The 22,158-nt window shown below is 42.6% G+C and overlaps 1 protein-coding gene across 1 annotated transcript; it reads left to right on the top strand.

Moving 5' to 3' along the window:
• Positions 1-19,966: 19,966 nt before the first annotated feature.
• Positions 19,967-20,917, top strand: LOC138414515 (olfactory receptor 9S13-like). The gene has a single exon (XM_069542136.1). It carries the CDS (start codon positions 19,967-19,969, stop codon positions 20,915-20,917), a length of 951 nt encoding a protein of 316 aa, XP_069398237.1.
• Positions 20,918-22,158: the final 1,241 nt, after the last annotated feature.

Raw genomic sequence — 22,158 nt, 5'->3', positions numbered from 1 at the left:
TTAGTCATTGATCCACCTGCAATGCAAGAGACCTGGGTTTAATCCCTGGGTTGGAAAGATTCCCTGGAGAAGGGAAAGGTTATCCATTGCAGTATTCTGGCCTGGAAAATTCCATGGCCCCTATAGTCCATGAAGTCACAAAGAGTCAGACAGGACTAAGTGACTTTCACTTTCACATGTCTTTTCACAAGACGAAACTTCGGCTGTCTACTATTTCAATGAACATTTCTAAAGGAAATGGAAAACCAGAGTCTTTGCTTTCCTATACAACTGGAGATTTATCGTCATTATTTCATACCTAATGGTACGAAAGAAATCAGTAGTTCTTAGTAGAAAAACATCAATTATGACTTTGGAATAAGTCGTGAAAGCTGATCCAATACTGCATGGAGTAGAAATTCTCTAAAAGTCTGGAAGAAAATTATTTTAAGACCCTACAGATTATCATTATGTCTGTGTTAACCTATATATCAAACTACAGTGAAGATAGCTGCATAATGCTAAAAGTGGTTTGCCAGCAAATTTGGAACACTCAGCAGTGGCCACAGAACTGGAAAAGGTCAGTTTTCATTCCAATTCCAAAGAAAGGCAATGCAAAAGAATGCTCAAACTACCGCACAATTGCATTCATCTCACACGCTAGTAAAGTAATGCTCAAAATTCTCCAAGTCAGGTTTCAGCAATACGTGAACCGTGAACTTCCTGACGTTCAAGCTGATTTTAGAAAAGGCAGAGGAACCAGAGCTCAAATTGCCAACATCTGCTGGATCATGGAAAAAGCAAGAGAGTTCCAGAAAGACATCTATTTCTGCTTTATTGACTATGCCAAAGCCTTTGACCGTGTGGATCACAATCAACTGTGGAAAATTCTGAAAGAGATGGGCAAACCAGAGCACCCTATCTCTTGAGAAACCTATATGCATGTCAGGAAGCAACATTTAGAACTGGACATGGAACAACAGTCTGATCCCAAATGGGAAAGGAGTATGTCAAGGCTGCATAATGTCACCCTTAACTTATATGCAGAGTACATCATGAGAAATGCTGGGCTGGAAGAAGCCCAAACTGAAATCAAGGTTGCCGGGAGAAATATCAATAACCTCAGATATGCAGATGACACCACCCTTGTGGCAGAAGGTGAAGAGGAACTAAAAAGCCTCTTGATGAGAGTGAAAGAGGAAAGTGAAAAAGTTGGCTTAAAGCTCAACACTCAGAAAATAAGATCATGGCATCCGGTCCCATCACTTCATGGGAAATAGATGGGAAAACAGTGGAAACAGTATCAGACTTTATTTTTTGGGCTCCAAAATCACTGTAAATGATGATTGCAGCCATGAAATTAAAAGATGCTTACTCCTTGGAAGGAAAGTTATGACCAACCTAGATAGCATATTCAAAAGCAGAGACATTACTTTGCCAACAAATGTCTGTCTATTAAGGCTATGGTTTTTCCAGTGGTCATGTATGGATGTTTGAGTTGGACTGTGAAGAAAGCTGAGCACCGAAGAATTGATGCTTTTGAACTGTGGTGTTGGAGAAGACTCTTCAGAGTCCCTTGGACAGAAAGGAGATCCAACCAGTCCATACTAAAGGAGATCAGTCCTAGGTATTCATTGGAAGGACTGATGCTAAAGCTGAAACTCCAGTGCTTTGGCCACCTCATGCAAAGAATTGACTGATTGGAAAAGACCCTGATGCTGGGAAAGATTCAAGTCAGGAGGATCAGGGGCCGACAGAGGATGAGATGGGTGGATGACATCACCGACTAGATGGACATGAGTTTGAGTAAATTCTGGGTGTTGGTGATGGACAGGGAGGACTGGTATGCTGAGATTTATGGGGTCACAAAGAGTCGGACAGGACTGAGCGACTGAACTGAGCTGAAGCGAACTGAAACCCATTCTATACTTTGCAGGTTGCTGCAACACAGTCCATTCTCATTTCATATCTACTGGCTGATTAAAACTGGAGTTTACTGTTACCTCATCATTGAACTCCAAAATATAATTGGCATAACTCTAGTTATATTAATGCCATAGGTGTAGAATAAACACTTTACATTCAAGATCATGTTGCATTTTAAATTCTGATTCTGCATTAACTCTTAACAATGCTTAACAACTTTTATCATGTTTGTGTCTAAAAGTAATCTTTTGGTTGTAGCTAATTTTAAGTGTACAGTTTAGCCAGTCTATCAGTCAGTCAATTCAGTCGCTCAGTCCTGTCTGGCTCTTCACGACAGCGTGGACTGCAGCCCGCCAGACTTCCCTGTCCATCATCAACTCCTGGAGCTTGCTCAAACTCATGTCCATCAAGTCGGTGATGCCATCCATCCATCTCATCCTCTGCCGTCCCCTTCTCCTCCTGCCTTCAATCTTTCCCAGCATCAGGGTCTTTTCCAATGAGGCAGTTCTTCACATCACGTGGTCAAAATACTGGAGCTTCAATTTCAGCATCAGTCCTTCCAATGAATATTGAAAATTGATTTCTTTTAGGATTGGCTGGTTTGATCTCCTTGCAGTCCAAGGGACTCTCAAGAGTCTTCTCCAACACCACAGTTCAAAAGCATCTATTCTTTGGTGCTCAGCTTTTTTATGGTCCAAATCTGACATCCATACACGACTATTGGAAAAACCATAGCTTTGACCAGATGAACCTTGGTTGGTAAAGTAATGTCTCAGTTTTTTAATATGCTGTCTAAGTTTGTCATAGCTTTCCTTCCAAGGAACATGTGTCTTTCAATTTCATGGCTGCGTCACCATGTGCAGTGATTTTGGAGCCCAAAAAATAAAGTCTCTCAGTGTTTCCACTGCTTCTCCATCTATTTGCCATGAAGTGATGGGACCAGATGCCATAATCTTCATTTTCTGAATGCTGAGGTTTAAGTCAGACTTTTTCAGTCTTCTCTTTCACCTTCATCAAGAGGCTCTTTAGCTCCTCTTCACTTTCTGCCATAAGGGTGTTGTCATCTGCATATCTGACATTATTGGTATTTCTCCCGGAAATCTTGTGCTTCACCCAGCCCAGCACTTCACATGACGTACTCTGCATATAAGTTAAATAAGCAGGGTGTCAATGTACAGCCTGGATGTACTGCTTTCCTGATTTGGAACCAGTCCATTGCTCCATGTCCCATTCTAACTGTGGCTTCTTGTTCTGCACACAAGTTTCTCATGAGGCAGGTAAGGTGTTCTGGTATTCCCATCTCTCAAAGAATTTTCCACAGTTTGTTGTGATACACACAGTCGAAGGCTTTAGCATAGTCAATGAAGTGGAAGTAGACATTTTTCTGGAATTCTCTTGCTTTTTCTATGATCCAGTGGATTATAGAATTGGCAATTTGATCTCTGGTTCCTCTGCCTTTTCTAAATCCAGCTTGAATATCTGGAAGTTCTCAGTTCATATACTGCTGAAGTTTAGCTTGGAGAATTTTGGTACCTCAGACAATAAAGAACCTGCCTGCAATGCAGGTGACCCAGGTTTGATCTCTGAGTCAGAAAAAATCCCCCAGAGAAGGCAATGGCTACCCAGTCCAGTATTCTTGCCTGGAGAGTCCCATGGATAGAGGAGCCTGGTGGGCTATAGTCCATGGGGTCAAATAGAGTCAGACACGACTGAATGACTAACACTTTTCTTTACCTTTTCTAAATCCAACTTGAATATCTGGAAGTTCTTGGTTCATGTACTGTTGAAGCCTAGCTTGGAGAATTTTGAGCATTAATTTGCTAGCATGTGTAATGAATGCAATTGTGTGGTAGTTTGAACATGTTTGGCATGCCCTTTCTTTAGGATTGGAAAGAAAACCTGCTTGTGTAACAGGTCTCCAGAACTTTTTCATCTTGCAAAACTGAACTTGCATACCCCTTCAGCAAAGACTCCCTATTTCCCCTTACCTCCAGTACTAGAAGCCAGCATTTTACTTTCTGTTTTTTGAATGTGACTACTTTAGAGACCTCATGTAAGTAAAAGAGAATATTTGTCTTCTTGTGTCTGGTTATGAGACAGCATAATGTCTTCAAGGTTCATACATGTTTGCAGTAAATTTATGGATTTACATCTTTTTAAAAGCTGAATAATATTCCATCATATGTTTATGCCACATTTTATTTATTTATTCATCCACCAATGAACACCTTGGTTGTGTCTATCTTTTGCCTATTGTGAAAAATGCTGCTATATACATGGATGCACAAATATCTCTGATGGTCACCTTTTTTTATTTGGGGGAAATGTATACACAACCATGTGACTACTGAATCATAGAGTAAATATGTTTTAAGTTGGAGGGAACCTCCAAAGAACTTTACATAGTGGCTATACCGTTTCACATTCCCATCAATAGTGCAAAATGTTCCAATTTCTTGACTTCCTAGCCAATCTAACTTCTCTTTTTCTTTCTTTTTGAATACTCATTCTAATACTTCTGAAACATTATCTTGTGCATTTCACTAATGATTATTGGTGTTAAGCATCTTGTCACACTTTGTTGGAAACATGTAGTTCATCTTTGCAAATTTTCTATTGGGTTATTGGTCTTTTTAATTGTAGAAAAACATTTTATATTCTGATATTACCCCTTATCAGATATAAGATTTGGAAATGTTATCTCCCATCATAAGGTGTTTTTTCCACAGTGTTTCTTAAGTTTTTTTAGTACGTTGATTTCTCATCTTCATTTTGTCTGCTTTGTCTACTTTTTTTTGTTGTTTTTGGTCTTTTGGTATCATTTTCACTACATTAAACCAACAAGAAGAGTCAACAGTTGTATATGCACACCAAATATAGGAGCACCAAAACCAAAACATATACCAAGAAACATGAGGGGAATAATTTAAAGTAATACAATAACAGTAGGGGATTTAACCACTGAATTCAATCAATGGAAAGATCACACAGACAGAAAATCAATATGGAAATACTGTCCTAAATGACACTTTGGACATATGGATTTAGTTGAAATATACAGAATATTTTATTCAAAACAGAAGACTACAACTTTTTGTCAGGTGCATGTGGAATGTTTTTCCAGGATAGATCACATACAAGGCCACTAAACGATTCACATTAACTTTAAGATAATTGAAATTATATCAAGAATTTTTTCTCATCACAGAAACATGAAGAGAAATAGACTGCAAGAAAAAACAACAACCAAAAAAAATGAACTTAAAAAAATGCTCCTAAAAAGCACATAGGTGACTAAATTAATCGAAGAGGAAATTTTAAAAAATATGGAATTAAATGAAAATGAAGATGAAACTATTCAAAGTCTACAGGATGCAACTAGTGGAGTTTTATGAGAGAACTTTACAGTGATAAAGGCCTACTTCAGAAAATAAAAATATCAAATAAAAAATCAAATTTTACAACTAAAGGGGCTAGGGAAAGAGAAAAGACAAAATCAAATTTACTGGAAGGAATGAAATAATAAAGATCAGCCCCAAGACTAAAGAGACTAAAAACCAATAGAAGAGGTCAATGAGACTAAGAACTGGTTCTTTTAATAGATAGAGAAAAGTAATAAACCTGTAGCTAGATTCACTATGAAAAAAGACAGAGGGCCCAAATAAGTAAAATCAGATGCAAAAAGAAGATACAAGGAACACCACAGAAACACAAAAGATTATAAGAGATTATTAGTAACTATTATATGTCAATAAAACAGAAAATCTAGAAGAAATGAATAAAAACTGTACAACCCCTCAAGACTTAATTAGGAAAACATAGAAAATATTATAAGTCCAATAATCAATAAGGAGATTTAATCAGTAATGAAACATCACCCAGTAAAGACAAGCCAAGGATCAGATGGCTTCAGGATGAATTCTAGAAAACATTAAAAATAATTAATGCCAAAGTTTCTCGAATTACTCCAAAATATTGAAAAGGAGGGAACACTCCCATGCTCATTGTACGAGGCCAGCACTAGTCTAACACGAAAATAAGGCCACGACAGGAAAAGAAAACTAGAGGTCTATATCTGATAAAGATAGATTTTAAAGTTCTCAATACAGCGTTAGAAAACTGAATTCAATAGCAATTAAAATGATTGATCATACACCATTGTCAAATAGGATTCATCCAAGGGAAGCAAGAATGTTTCGACATACACAATAAATCAAAGTGATAAAACACATTAACAAAGTGAAGAATAAAAATCGTATGATCATCTCAATGGATGCAGAAAACACTTCTACCAAAACTCAGGATTAATTTGTGATCAAAACTCTCAACAAAGTAGATACAGAGAGAACATGAAAGTGGAGTGAAAGTCACTCAGTCGTGTCCAACTCTCTGTGAGCCCAGGGACTATATAGTCCGTGGAATTCCCCAGGCTAGGATGCTGGAGTGGGTAGCCTTTCCTTCTGCAGGGGATCTTCCCAACCCAGGAATCGAACCCAGGTCTCCTGCATTGCGGGCAGCTTCTTTACCAGCTGAGCCACAAGGGAAGCCAGTACAGGCCATACGTATGTGAGAAACCCACAGTCAGCATCACACTCAGTGGTGAAAAGTTCCAACCTTTTCAACAGGACGGGAGTGCCGGCTCTCGACACTTGCATTCAACATAGTACCGCAAGTCCTAGCCACAGCAATCAGACAAGAAAAAGACATAAAAGAACCCTAATTGGGATGGAAGAAGGAAAACTGTCACTGTTTGCAGATGACATGACACTATATAAAGCAAACCTTCATTCAGTTCAGTTCTCGCTCAGTCGTGTCCAACTCTGTCATCCCATGAATCGCAGCCCCCAAAAATAAAGTCTGACACTGTTTCCACTGTTTGCCCACCTACTTCCCATAAAGTGATGGGACCGGATGCCATGATCTTCGTTTTCTGAATGTTGAGCTTTACACCAACTTTTTCTCTCTCCTCTTTCACTTTCATCAAGAGGCTCTAGTTCCTCTTCACTTTCTGCCATAAGGGTGGTGTCATCTGCATATCTGAGGTTATTGATATTTCTCCCGGCAGTCTTGATTCCAGCTTGTGCTTCTTTCACCTAGCATTTCTCATGATGTACTCTGCATATAAGTTAAATAAGCAGGGTGACAATATGCAGCCTTGACGTACTCCTTTTCCTATTTGGAACCAGACTGTTGTTCCATGTCCAGTTCTAACTGTTGTTTAAACACTACCAAAAAGCTTTTACAGCTTAATAAATGAATTCCTTAAATTTCTGTAAAAGAAGGAATATACAGAAATCCTCATGCTGCATTTAGTCATTCAGTCGTGTCTGACTCTTTGTGATCCCATGGACTGTAGCTCACCAGGCTCCTCCACCCATGGGATTTTCCAGGCAAGAATACTGGAATGGGTTGCCATTTCATTCTCCAGGACAGAAATAATTACCTACACATTAATAAATACTTGCTGAAAAAAGAAATTAGCAACTCTATCCCACTTATTTTTTTAATGTATTTATTTTAATTGGAGGGTAATTACTTTAGTAGTTAATATTGTATTGGTTTTGCCATACATCAAGGTGAATCTGCCACGGGTGTACACATGTTCCCAATCCTGAACCCCCCTCCCACATCCCTCCCCGTACCATCCCTCTGGGTCATCCCAGTGCACCAGCCCCAAGCATGCTGTATCCTGCATTGAACCTGGACTGGCGATTTGTTTCTTATATGATATTACACATGTTTCAATGCCATTCTCCCAAATCATCCCACCCTCTCCCTCTCCCACAGAATCCAAAAGACTGTTCTATACATCTTTGTCTCTTTTGCTGTCTCTCATACAGGGTTATCATTACCATCTTTCTAAATTTTATATACATGTGTTAGTATACCGTATTGGTGTTTTTCTTTCTGGCTTACTTCACTCTGTATAATAAGCTTCAGTTTCATCATTTATAATTACATCAGAAAATATAAAATACCTAGGAATATATCTGAACAGAGAGGTAGAAGACTTGTACTCTGAAAAATGAGAGACGGTGATGAAAGAAATGGAAAACACAAATGGAAAGACACATATCATGCAATTCATATGAAAATGCCAATGGCATTTTCCACAGAGCCAAAGTGAATAATGATAAAATTTCCCTGGTGGCCCAGTGGCTAAGACTTCACCTTCCACTGCAGGCTGCATGGGTTGAATCTCTGGCAGGAAACTAAGATCCTACATGCTGTGTGGTTCAGCCAAAAGAAAGCAAGGGGAGCTCAAAAGACTGTTTATAGCCAATGCAATCTTGAGAAAGAAAAGCAAAAATGAAAGCATCACACTCCCTGATTTTAAACTATACTACAAAGCCACAGTAATGTAAGCATTAGTGAAAAAGAATTTTGTTGACCCAGAGCTTCTGGCAATTTCACATGTAATTCCACAGTGTATCTCCCAGGAGCATTCTCTGAATAGGGTGAAACTACTGCTCATACATAAATGCAATGCAACCACATTATGCTGATCAAAGCTGAGCCGTAACTTGTATAAGCTTTAAGGCAACTACTTTTCCAGTGCTGCTTTGTCTCTGCTTGTTCACTATTAATTTATGACTTTGATTTTCCAACTTTTCTGTTTCTCATTTAAAAAAGAATAAAAAATTTAACTTGAAAAAAAAAAGACACAGTAATGAAAAACGTATAATACTGGTACAAAAAGAGACATGTATGAATTGAACAGATTAGAGAGCCCAGAAATAAACTCATGCTTAAACAGTCTAATGCTCTATGGCAAAGGACCCAAGAATACACAATTTAGAAAAAGACAGAGGCTTCAATAAGTGATACTGAGAAAACCAAACAGGTACAGGTAAAACGGTGAATCCGGACCACATTCTCACTCCATGAACAACAGAAACAATTCACAACATGGGCTAAAGATTTAAAGGTAAGTCCTGAAACCATTCCATGAAATTAAAAGACGCTTACTCCTTGGAAGGAAAGTTATGACCAACCTAGACAGCATATTCAAAAGCAGAAACATTACTTTGCCAACAAAGGTCCATCTAGTCAAGGCTATGATTTTTCCAGTAGTCATGTATGGATGTGAGAGTTGGACTATTTTGAACTGTGGTGTTGGAGAAGACTCTTGAGAGTCCCTTGGACTGCAAGGAGATTCAACCAGTCCATCCTAAAGGAGATCAGTCCTGGGTGTTCATTGGAAGGACTGATGCTGAAGCTGAAATTCCAATACTTTGGCCATCTAATGTGAAGAGCTGACTCATTGGAAAAGACTCTGATATTGAGAAAGATTGAAGGCAGGAGGAGAAGGGGACGACAGAGGATGAGATGGTTGGATGGCATCACCGACTCAATGGACATGAGTCTGGGTAAACTCCAGGAGTTGGTGATGGACAGGGAGGCCTGGTTTGCTGCAGTTCATGGGATCTCAAAGAATAGGACATGACTGAGGGACTGAACTGAACTGAACTGAAACCATTAATCTCTGAGAAGAAACAGGCAGTATGCTCTTTCACATCTCAGTTAGCTATATTTTTTGGATATACTTCCTCAAGCAATGGAAATGAAAGCAAAAATAAACAAATGGTGTTACAGGAAACCAAAAAATCTTTTGTACAATGAAGAAAATCATCAACAGAATGAAATAGCAAACTAATGAATGAGAAAGATATTTGCAAATGATATGTTTAATAAGGCTTTAATATCCAAAACACATGAAGAAATCTACAGCAACTATAAATAAAAAACCAAACCACCCAATTAAAATGGACAGAGGAGTGGATTAGACATTTTCCAAAGATACCAAAGGCCAACGGGCATTTAAAAAGATGTTCAGTATCACTTGTCATCGGATATCTAAACCAAATTTCAATATTACTTCATACCTGTTCAAACAATTATCTTCCAAAAGACAACGAATGACAATTATTGGCAAGTATGTGGAGAAAAAGGAACCCTGAGGAACTGTTGGTGGGATTGAAATTTGTTGTGACCACTGAAAGAACGGTATGGAGTTTCCCCAAACAATAGAAAAGAGAACTGCTATGTGATCCAGGAATTTCACTTCTGGTATTTACCTGAAGAAAAGAATAAAGCTAATTTTTAAAAAATATACACATTTCAATGTTTTTTGCAGCATTCTTTACAATGGTCAGGATAAGAAAATAACCTAAGTGTCCATTGATAGGTGGATGGATAAAAAATGTAATATACACATGTATATACACAGAGGCACAAACAAAATGGAATGAAACTCAACCACACAATAATGAAATCCTGCTATTTGTTACCACTTTGATGGAATTAGAGGGTATTACCCTAACTGAACAGACAGGGAAAGTAAATGCCATATGAATTCACTCACATGTGGAATTTAAAAAACAATGCAAAAAATAATAATAATTACAAAGCTGAAGAAGACTCACAGACACAGAGAACAAATTGCTAGTTTCCAGGAGAGAGGATGTTGAAGGGGATAAATATGTGAAGGAATCTAGAGGTACAAACCTTGTGTCATATAATAAATACACCACTGATATGTCATACACAGCATAACGAAAGCGGTTAGTAGTATCTTAAAACTTTGTAAGGGGTCAGATGGCTATTAGACTTATTGAGGTGATCATTTCATAATGTATGTGAATGTCAAATCACTACGCAGTACACCAGAAAATAACATCGTATTAATCATAAACTAACAGTTCAGTTCAGACTCTCAGCCGTGTCCAACTCTTTGCACCCCATGGACTGCAACATGCCAGGCCTCCCGGTCCATCACCAACTCCCTGAGTTCACCCAAACTCATATCCATTGAGTCGGTGATGCCGTACAATGATCTCATCCTCTGTCGTACCTTTCTCCTCCTGACTTCAATCTTTCCCAGCATCAAGATTTTTCCAACAAGTCCATTTTTCGCATCAGGTGGCCAAAGTATTGGAGTTTCAGGTTCAGCATCAGTCCTTCCAATAAATACCCAGGACTGATCTCCTTTAGGATGGGCTGGTTGCATCTCCTTGCAGTCCAAGGGACTCTCAAGAGTCTTCTCTAACACCACAGTTCAACAGCATCAATTCTCCGGTGTTTAGCTTTCTTTAGGTCTAACTCTCCCATCCATACATCACTACTGGAAAAACCATAGCTTTAACTAGACAGACCTTTGTTGGTCTCTGCTTTTTCATATGCTGTCTAGATTGCTGTCTAGCTTTCTTCCAAGGAGCAAGTGTCTTTTAATTTCATGGCTGCAGTGATTTTGGAGCCAAAGAAAATAAAGTCTCTCACTGTTTTCATTGTTTCCCCATCTCTTTGCCATAGAGTGATGGGGCCAGCAAAAAAGCAAGAGCATTCCAGAAAAAACATCCATTTCTGCTTTATTGACTATGCCAAAGCCTTTGACTGTGTGGATCACAATAAACTGTGGAAAATTCTGAAACAGATGGGCAAACCAGACCACCTGACCTACCTCTGGAGAAACCTATATGCAGGTCAGGAAGTAACAGTTAGAACTGGACATGGAACAACAGACTGGTTCCAAATTGGGAAAGGAGTACGTCAAGGCTGTATATTGTCACACTGCTTATTTAATTATATGCAGGGTACATTATGAGAAAACTTGGGCTGGAGGAAGCCCAAGCAGGAATCAAGATTGCTGGGAGAAATATCAATAACCTCAGATATGCAGATGACAACACCCTCATGGTAGAAAGTGAAGAGGAACTAAAAAACCTCTTGATGAAAGTGAAAGAGGAGAGTAAAAATGTAGGCTTAAAGCTCAACATTCAGAAAACTATGATAATGGCATCTGGTCCCATCACTTCATGGGAAATAGATGGAGAAACAGTGGAAACAGTGTCAGACTTTATTTGGGGGGGGGGGCTCCAAAATCACTGCAGATGGTGATTACTGCCACAAAATTAAAAGATGCTTACTCTTTGAAAGGAAAGTTATGACCAACCTAGATAGCATATTCAAAAGCAGAGACATTATTTTGCCAACAAAGGTCCATCTAGTCAAGCCTATGGTTTTTCCAGTGGTCATGTATGAATGTGAGAGTTGGACTGTGAAGAAAGCTGAGGCCCAAAGAATTGATGCTTTTAAACTGTGATGCTGGAGAAGACTCTTGAGAGTCCCTTGGACTGCAACGAGATTGAACCAGTCCACCCTAAATGAGATCAGTCCTGGGTGTTGATTGGAAGGAATGATGCTAAAGCTGAAACTTACAGTACTTTGGCCACCTCATGCGAAGAGTTGACTCATTGGAAAAGACTCTGATGCTGGGAGGGATTGGGGGCAGGAGGAGAAGGGGACGACAGAGGATGAGATGGCTAGATGGCATCACTGACTCTATGGACATGAGTCTGAGTGAACTCTGGGAGTTGGTGATGGACAGGGAGGCCTGGCGTGCTGTGATTCATGGGACTGCAAAGAGTTGGACACGACTGAGCGACTGAACTGAACTGAACTGATGGAACCAGATGCCATGATCTTTAGTTTCTGAATGTTGAGCTTTAAGCCAGCTTTTTCACTATCCTCTTTTAATTTCTTCAAGAAGCTCTTTAGTTCTTCACTTTCTTCCACAAAGGTGGTGTCATCTGCATATCTGAGAGTATTGATATTTCTCTCAGCAGGCTTGATTCCAGTTTCTGCTTCATCTAGCCCAACATTTCTCATGATGAATTCTGCATATAAGTTAAATAAGCAGGGTGACTATATACAGCCTTGATGTACTCCTTTCCCGGTATGGAACCAGTCTGTTATTCCATGTCTAACTGTTGCTTCTTGACTTGCATACGGATTTCTCAAGAGGCAGGTCAGGTGGTCTGTTATTCTCATCCCTTTAAGAATTTTCCACAGTTTGTTGTGATCCACACAGTCAAAGGCTTTGGTGTAGTCAATAAAGCAGAAGTAGATGCTTTTCTGGAACACTCTTGCTTTTTTGATGATCCAACAGAAGTTGGCAATTTGATCTCTGGTTCCTCTGCCTTTTCTAAATCCAGCTTGAACATCTACAGGTTCACAGTTCATGTACAGTTGAAGCCTGGCTTGGAGAATTTTGAGCATTACTTTGCTCGTGTGTGAGATGAGGGTAATTGTGCAGTAGTTTGAACAATCTTCAGCATTACCTTTCTTTCGGGTTGGAATGAAAACTGACCTTTTCCAGTTCTGTGGCCACTGCTGAGTTTTCCAATTTGCTGACATATTGAGTACAGCACTTTCACAGCATCATCTTTTAGGATTTGAAATAGCTCAACTGGAATTCCATCACCTCTGTTAGCTTTGTTCCTAATGATGTTTTCAAGGCCCACTTGACTTTGCATTCCAGGATGTCTGGCTCTAGTTGAGTGATCACACCATCGTGATTATCTGGGTCATGAAGATATTTTTTTGTAAGTTTTTCTGTATATTCTTGCCACCTCTTCTTAATAGCTTCTGCTTCTGTTAGGTCCATGCCATTTCTATCCTTTATTGAGCTCATCTTTGCATGAAATTGTCCCTTAGTATCTCCAATTTTTTTGAAGAGATCTCTAGTCTTTTCCATTCTATTGTTACCCTCTATTTCTTTGCACTGATCACTAGAAAGGCTTTGTTATCTCTCCTTGCTATTCTTAGGAACTCTACATTCAAGTGGGTATATCTTTCCTTTTCTCCTTTGCCTTTAGCTTCTCTTCTTTTCACAGCTATTTGTAAGGACTCCTCAGACAGCCATTTTGTCCTTTTGCATTTCTTTTTCTTGGGGATTATTTTAGTGACTGCCTCTTCTACAATGTCATGAACCTCCGTTCTTTGGGCACTCTATCAAATCTAATCTCTTGGATCTATTTGTCACTTCCACTGTAAGGGATTTGATTTAGGTGATACCCAAATGGTCTGGTGGTTTTCCCTACTTTCTTCAATTTAAGTTTGAATTTGGCAATGAGTTCATGTCCTGAGACACAGTCAGCTGTTGGTGTTCCTTTTGCTGGCTGTATAGAGCTTCTCCATATTTGACTGCAAAGAATATAATCAATCTGATTTCAGTACTGACCATCTGGTGATGTTCATGTGTAGAGTCTTCTCTTATGTTGTTGGAAGAGGGTGTTTGCTATGACCAGTGCATTCTTTGGCAAAATTCTACTAGCCTTTGCCCTGCTTCGTTCTGTACTCCAAGGCCAAATTTGCCTGTTACTTTAGATATCTCTTGACTTCCTACTTTTGCATTCCAGTCCCCTATAATGAAAAGAACATCTATTTTGGGTATCTGTTCTAGAAGGTCTTGTAGGTCTTCATAGGAGCGCTCAGCCTTGTCAGCATTACTGGTTGGGGCATAGACTTGGATTACTGTGTTATTGAATGGTTTGCCTTGGAAATGAACAGAGATCATTCTGCCATTTTTGAGATTGCATCCAAGTACTAAATTTCAGACTCTTTATTTGACTATGATGGTTACTCCATTTCTTCTAAGGGATTCTTGCCCAGAGTAATAGATATAATGGTCATCTGAGTTAAATTCACTCATTGCAGTCCATTTTAGTTCACTGATTCCTAAAATGTTGATGTTCACTCTTGCCATCTTCTGTTTGACCACTTTTAATTTACCTTGATTAATGGACCTAACTTTCCAGGTTCCTATGCAATATTGGAGAAGGAAATGGCAACCCACTCCAGTATTCGTGCTTGGAGAATTCCATGGACCAAGGAGCCTGGTGGGGTACAAACTCATGTCCATTTTTAAATCCACCTTGAACACCTGGAAGTTCTCAGTTGAGGGGGGAAAAAGTGTCTTATGCGTCTTTTGACTCAGGAATCCACATCTAGATATACACATTAGAGTGGGGGGCAGGGGAAGGGAAGATCCATTACATAACATACTTTATTGAAAAAACAAAGAAAAAGTGAGTAAATTCGTGTCTTTCTAAAGATGTGTTTGCAAGCAGTTAGGCTATGTTTCCATGTTTAAAGCAATTTAAATAACTGAACTAGAAAATGGAAGGTTTGGGAAAGGTGATCAAGATCTATACAGAGTACACGTTGACATAAAGTTGGAGAGAGGGCATACTCCTAAGATAGGGGTGTGAAGGTATATATTGCTGACCTTGCCAGGTGGAAGCAAGCTCCCTTAGTACCCTCCGGTGTCGGCCCCCAGGACCACCACAACTAACAAATCTCTAGGAAAGCATGCTTCCTTGCTTCGACCTGGCTTCTGGAGCCTCCTTGGCCTCCTTCCCCTGCTGCATCGCTCCAGCCTCTGTCCCGTCTTTACACGCCCACCACCCTGCGTCATCTCTCTGTGTCATTTCCTCTTCTTGGAATGACACCAGTCTTTGGATGTGGGGCCCACCTAACGCAGCATGGGGCTTCCCAGGTGGCTCAGTGGTCAAGAATCTGCCTGCAGTGTAGGAGACGTGGATTTGACCCCTGGGTCAGGAAGGTCCCCTGGAGGGGGAAATGGCAACCCACTCCACTATTCTTGCCTGGGAAATCCAATGGACAGAAGGGCAGAGGGGCTACAGTTCATGGGGTCACAAAAGACTCAGACACGACTGAGCAACTAAACAACAATGAGCATGACCTCCTTCTAAGTAATTCATTTGAAAAACACCTTAGTTCAGTGATATTCTACAAGTTTCAAGAGAATGTATGTTCTGTAGTTGTGATTATACTGTTCTGTCTATGCCCAGTAGGTCCGTTTAGCTAACATTTTGAACCAATTCTAACATCAGTTCAGTTCAGTTCAGTCACTCAGTCGTGTCCGACTCTTTGCGACCCCATGAATCGCAGCGCGCCAGGCCTCCCTGTCCATCACCAACTCCCGGAGTTCACCCAGACTCACGTCCATTGAGTCAGTGATGCCATCCAGCCATCTCATCCTCAGTCGTCCCCTTTTCCTCTTGCCCCCAATCCCTCCCAGCATCAAAGTTTTTTCCAATGAGTCAACTCTTCTCATGAGGTGGCCAAAGTACTGGAGCTTCAGCTTTAGTATCATTCCTTCCAAAGAAATCCCAGGGCTGATCTCCTTCAGAATGGGCTGGTTGGATCTCCTTGCAGTCCAAGGGACTCTCAAGAGTCTTCTCCAACACCACAGTTCAAAAGCATCAATTCTTCGGCGCTCAGCATTCTTCACAGTCCAACTCTCACATCCATACATGACCACAGGAAAAACCATAGCCTTGACTAGATGGACCTTAGTCGGCAAAGTAATGTCTCTGCTTTTGAATATGCTATCTAGGTTGGTCATAACTTTTCTTCCAAGGAGTAAGCATCTTTTAATTTCATGGCTGCAGTCACCATCTGCAGTGATTTTGGAGCCCCAAAAAATAAAGTCTGACACTGTTTCAACTGTTTCCCCGTCTATTTCCCATTAAGTGATGGTACCGGATGCCATGATCTTTGTTTTCTGAACGTTGAGCTTTAAGCCAACTTTTTCGCTCTCCTCTTTCACTTTCATCAAGAGACTTTTTAGCTCCTCTTCACTTTCTGCCATAAGGGTGGTGTGATCCTTCTAAAATATGACTACATACAATTCTAACACATGACTACAATTTTTCTGTTTCTTTTGTTACTGAATGAGATGAATATCAACCATGATGGATGTTTTTCATTTCTTCTTAACTCTGCCAGTTTCTACTATGTATATTTTTAATCATATTAGTCATATAAAATTTAAACTTTTCAGATATGCACTTGGATTGAACATTTTCATTAATAAATACCCCTTTATAAGCATTTTTTCTCGTGAAATCCTTTAGTCTAATGATTATTGAGATATAGCTGCCTTGTTCTTTTTTTAAGAATATTTATGATACTACTTTTTCTGCTTATTACTTTCACACTTTCTATATTTTAATGTTACACATATATCACCTTTATACTTTGGTTTGGGATTTCTGTCCAGGATATAAATGTTTTGTTTTAACAGACACATTTACTCAATCTGCACGGTAGGAAGGGTCAAAATGTGACTTAGAGAGGGCTGTGTCATTTCCACAGGCATGGAGTCCTGCACATCACCCTTCATCACACCAACATACCAGGATGAAGGAGAGGAAGAAGGCAGGCTGTGGGCCAGGAAGACACACCCGCAGTCCTGGGGAGGCCTTTCCAAAGAGGGCCACTGGGTCACTCTAAGTTAACTTGCTCCCCATTGGATGAACCCCAGTACTCCTGGAGGGAGATCGGGCTTCCTGACTCCTCTGTTTGGGTTGAGATGTATCAGAGGAAGTTTGGCCACAGGACTGCATCTTCCTGGAACCCGGGGAGTTGGGAGTCCCAGTGCAATCAGAGGCCAAGTAACAGCTAATTGGCCATTTGAGGCCAAGAGTCCCAGCTGCACCACGTGGAGAGCATCTTCCCAGTAGAGTGACCTAAAGACGTAGATGCCATGAATACTAGCCAGTTCAGGGGACAGGACAAAGAGGAACAGGTGAGTTGAGTCCACCCCACTTCCTGCTTGTACCAAGACTAAAGACCCAAGCGTTTCCTGCATCAACTTGGAGTACCTGGCCTGCCTCTCACTGTGACCCCAGGTGCCTTCCTCGGAAACCTTTTAAATCACCCTTCATTGCACAGAAAGCTAGGCCTGAACAGGGTGGAGAGTCCTCTGTACCAACTCATTATCATCAGCACAGACCTGGGTCAGGAGCCCTGTCGACCCTAGGAGCAAAAGGTCCTTGGTGAGTCATGCCCCTTCTGACATCACAGGAGCAGTTCAGTCATCACTTAGCAGGGTGTGGATCAGCATCACTGAGAGATGAGTCCTGGGAGCCTGAAGCCTGATCAACACTCTCCCCCCACCCACCCACCTACTACTATGAGCCGGGGTCAGTTATGGCACAGGTCTGAAATTTAAAGAAAGTAGAAATAAAAAGGGGGGTCTCATATAAATACGGGCTTTAATCTAATGCCTGAGATTCTATATTTCTGACACTCTCCAGGTGATGCTGGTGCTGTAGGAGTAACAAGTTTACCTGAAGGACTCAAGCGTAGTTAATACAAATGGAGGCTTACAGACATCAGTACATCTCAGGCTCAGCTCACAAGTAGGTCTACTGAAGCAGCAACCATAGGCCCATTGAGTCATTTCAATAAGCCAAGGCAATGTGTGAGTTTGTTTTCTCAGAAACCAAGCTTGGTTTCTGAGGTAGACATGTCAACCTCTACTCACGGGCTTCCTCAGACATCCTAGGGGTCACTGTTGTGATGATCAAAGGCCCCTGAGGTGGACAAACTGTCCTGGAAACAGAACAGCAACCCCAGGGGACATAGAAGCAAGACAGCCAGCCTGGGGTGGTGGGGAGAAGATGGTCACTGTGGTCACAGTGAATCTGTTGTGTGTATGGCCAGGGAGGGAACAGAATGGACAGCAAAAGCTTGGCCGTGATGAATGAGACTGTTTGCACAGGACAGAGGTGGGAGGCAAGGCTGGGTGGCCATGGAGTGTAAGGCAGACCACCAACTCTGCTCTTAGCACCGTTTCAAACACATATTATATTGAACCCTGCCTGAGCACCCAGGTCAGACCGCCCCCTCTGCCATCACGTGAGAGCTGGAGTCAGGACTGCCAGAAGAGGAAAACTGGACAAGTTACACGCTCATCTACCTTCTGTTTTGTTGGAAAGAATGAACGCTCTCAGACCACCTTCTAAGAAAACTTAGGGTTGAGGGAACTTCAGGGTCATCAACCCTCTATAGGCACCACTGACCACCCATCCTCTGCCCACACACCCCCAGCCCCAGGCCAGCACTGTGGTGCGGCAGATATGACCTCTAGAAAACAGAAAAGAGCTCTAAAATCGACGTCCACCCTCTTACTAATCCTTTCTGTCTTCCTAGGAGGCACTGTGGCTCAGATCCACCTTGCTTCACCACTCCTTCTCATTTAGGATGGATCTTCCCCCAACCATTCCTCTGACCATCACAGAGCTGGTTCCCATGTCCCACGTGAGTGTAGTGCTCAGCTCTGCTCAGGACAGAGCAGGGAGTGCTAGGCTGACAGGGACAGGAAGAGGCGCCTTATGGGAGATGCAAAGGGTGCAGATGTGACAGTGTTGAAAGCAGAAATATCAGTCGCTGAGTCGTGTCCGACTCTTTGTGACCCCATAGACGGTAGCCCGCCAGGCTCCTCTGTCCATGGAATTCTCCAGGCAAGAATGCTGGAGTGGGTAGCCATTCCCTTCTCAAGGGGATCTTCCCAACCCAGGGATTGAACCTGATATGCTTGTAGAGTAGCCTGGAGATAGAACTGTCATTGAGTAACACCCTGATGGCACAAAGTGTTTAACACTTTCTGAAATTAAAAAATGAGTTAAAAAAAGGAAAGTGAAGTCACTCAGTCATGTCTGACTCTTCGCGACCCCATGGACTATAGCCTACCAGGCTCCTCCATCCATAGGATTTTCCAGGCAAGAGTACTGGAGTCGGTTGCCATTTCCTTCAGGGGCAAAAATGCAGGATAAGATACCAGAGAAGGTTCAGAATAGGCACAGCTCCGGATCAAACCCATGGGAAGGGAGAACATGTCCTTTAAAGCAAGGACAATGAGATGGAAGCCATTCTTGCAGAGTAGACTCTCAGCTTGACATGAGCCCTGGAACCATCTCAGAGCAAACACTCAGACTCTCCCACAGAGTGAGTGTTTCCAGCTTACTTTGTTGCTGTTTAGTGGCTTGGTTGTGTCCGACTCTTTGTGACCCCATGACTGTAAATCTCCAAGCTCCTCTGTCCATGAGTATTCCCAGCCAAGAATACTGGTGTGGGTTGCCATTTCTTCTCCAGGGGATCTTCCCAACCCAGGGATTCAACCCAAGTCTCCTGCATTGTAGGCAGAGTCTTTACCTCTCAGCCACCAAGGAAGCCCTCCGAGCACACTTAGATATTAGTAAATCAGAGGAAATGTTTGCCATTTCAGGTCAGTCTGAGTTCATCAGGAGATGAACAGGGCAGCTGGTGGTCTGTTGGTCAGTGGGCTGTAAGGCCTTGAAGGGTTTCTGTTTTCCAAGAAATTGTTCCCTTTTGACTGTGACCTGCTCCCTCTCACTGCATCTCACCTGCTCTCTGCTGTCTGCTGCTTGTTGCTCATCTGAGAGCCATGTCACCCCAAGGCGATGGAAACCTCTCAATGATGTCTTTGCAGGAGTTTGTGCTGGATGGATTTGAGGGTGGCCCACAGACCCAGGCCCTGCTCTTTGCTCTGTTCCTGGCCCTGTACGTGGTGGCCGTCCTGGGGAACCTCAGCATGATGGTGGTCATCACCCTGGATGTCCGTCTGCACTCCCCGATGTACTTCTTCCTCAAGAATCTCTCCTTTGTGGACCTGTGTTACTCATCTGTCATCACCCCCAAGGCCCTGGCCAACTTCCTGTCCTCCTCCAAGGTCATCACCTTTGAGGGATGTGTCACTCAATTTTTCTTTTTCGCCCTACTGGGCACCACAGAGGCATTTCTCCTGGCCGTGATGGCCTATGACCGCTTCGTGGCCATCTGCAGCCCCCTGCGCTACCCCATCACCATGTGCCCCTTGGTCTGTGCCCGCCTGGTGCTAGTCTCCTACTGCGGGGGCTGCCTCAACTCCATCCTGCAGACAAGCTTCACATTCAGCCTCCCGTTCTGCAGCTCCAACCACGTCGACCACTTCTTCTGTGATGTGCCGCCTCTGCTCAAGCTTGCCTGTGCTGACACTACCATCAATGAGCTGGTCATGTTTGGCCTCTGTGGCTTCTTCATCGTGGGCACCACCCTCGTGGTCCTCACCTCCTATGGCTACATCACAGTGACCATCCTGAGGATGCGCTCAGGAGGAGGGAGGCACAAGCTCTTCTCCACCTGTGGCTCCCACATGACAGCCGTGTCCCTCTTTTATGGGACCCTTTTTGTCATGTATGCCCAGCCAGGAGCTGTGGCGTCCATGGAGCAGGGCAAGGTGGTCTCTGTCTTCTACACCCTGGTCATCCCGATGCTCAACCCCCTCATCTACAGCCTGAGAAATAAGGACGTGAAGGATGCCCTGTGGAGACTGGGGCAGAGACACTCAGCCACGTGACGGAGGGTGGCCAGAGAGACAGTGTCCTGAGAACAAGACAAGATGGCTTCATGGACGGGACTGGGTTTGGTTTGAGAAATTCATTCCCTATTTATCTAATTCACCCTTTCATCCAGTGTAGCATTCTACTCTTTATGAAGCACATGATGCTCCACAAACTGCAAGTGTGAGAAATAAAGGCAGATAAGGCGTCTTCATTCCCACTAGAGAACTAATGACCCATGTTACCCAAGACCTTAATTTTGAAATCTGCATAACACAGTGCGCAGAGTGATTAGCAGAGAGTCTTTGAAACAGCATGCATGTCCCAAGTTCAACTTCCTCTGGTGAAGGTATTAAATGACACAAACTCTGATGCCTCTCTTTCCCCTTCATTTCTAATCTAGGTAAATATGTGCTCAGCAGTCTCCGTGGACCACCTAGAAGAGGGGCCCTAGGACACTCGGCCTTGCCCGTTCTTGGTGATGGCCTGGGTCACCAGAGCCAGTCAAGAGTTAGGAAGACCAGGCTTCCCCTCAGCCCTGCATGTGGCTGCTCTCCCTCCTCTGCCTCTGTTCACGGATGCTGCCACCCAACAAGGCAGCAGGGAGCACCTTCAGAGGCTCCTAGTGCTCCCTGTCTTGGGTTCTCCCCTCAGACAGAGGCTGGGAGCCCTAGGGAGTCAGCGTGGATACCCAAACTCCAGCTGCCACTTTCTGCCACCCAGCCTGGCAGGTGACACTTTCCCATTTGTGATCGTTCGTCAGCACAGACATCTCTGGATAAGGACAAAGGTCCTGGTAGCTGCAGCAGGGAGCAGGGGAGGAAAGGGAAGGTACACTTTCCTGTAGAGAGCATAGCTCCTTGCTCTCTGTCTCCCACACTCCCTGGGAGTCTGGCCCCTTAACCTTGAGCCACATGTTCAGAGCTTCATCATCATGCTCCATGGAACTAAGCACACGGTCTGGACTCAGAGCCCAGTGGCCTTCTTAAGGTGTCTTCTTTTGCAAGGGTCATCCGCTCCCATGGCCACTACCAGGAGGCTCTCCTCTGGACACAAGGGTGCTCTGTCCCTAGTAGGGTCAGCAGGGACGGGCCCTGCCTCTCTGGCCACAGCTCTCCATCTTCTCTTTTTGCTCAGGAGGACCGTGGGGAGGGGCTCACACCCCGTCATCAGGCTGCCGCTCACCGTTGCTCAGTTGGGACCTATTCAGAGGCCTCTACCCGATTCTTGTCCCCATTGTCTCATATTTGGGCTCCAA

This window comes from Ovis canadensis, chromosome 1 (assembly GCF_042477335.2).
Source record: "Ovis canadensis isolate MfBH-ARS-UI-01 breed Bighorn chromosome 1, ARS-UI_OviCan_v2, whole genome shotgun sequence".
Lineage (NCBI taxonomy): Eukaryota > Metazoa > Chordata > Mammalia > Artiodactyla > Bovidae > Ovis > Ovis canadensis.
This window is presented reverse-complemented; position numbering and strand designations above follow the sequence as displayed.

Excerpts from the sequence above, each read along its gene's own strand:
- LOC138414515 (XM_069542136.1), top strand. The coding sequence starts at position 19,967 with ATGTCACCCCAAGGCGATGGAAACCTCTCAATGATGTCTTTGCAGGAG.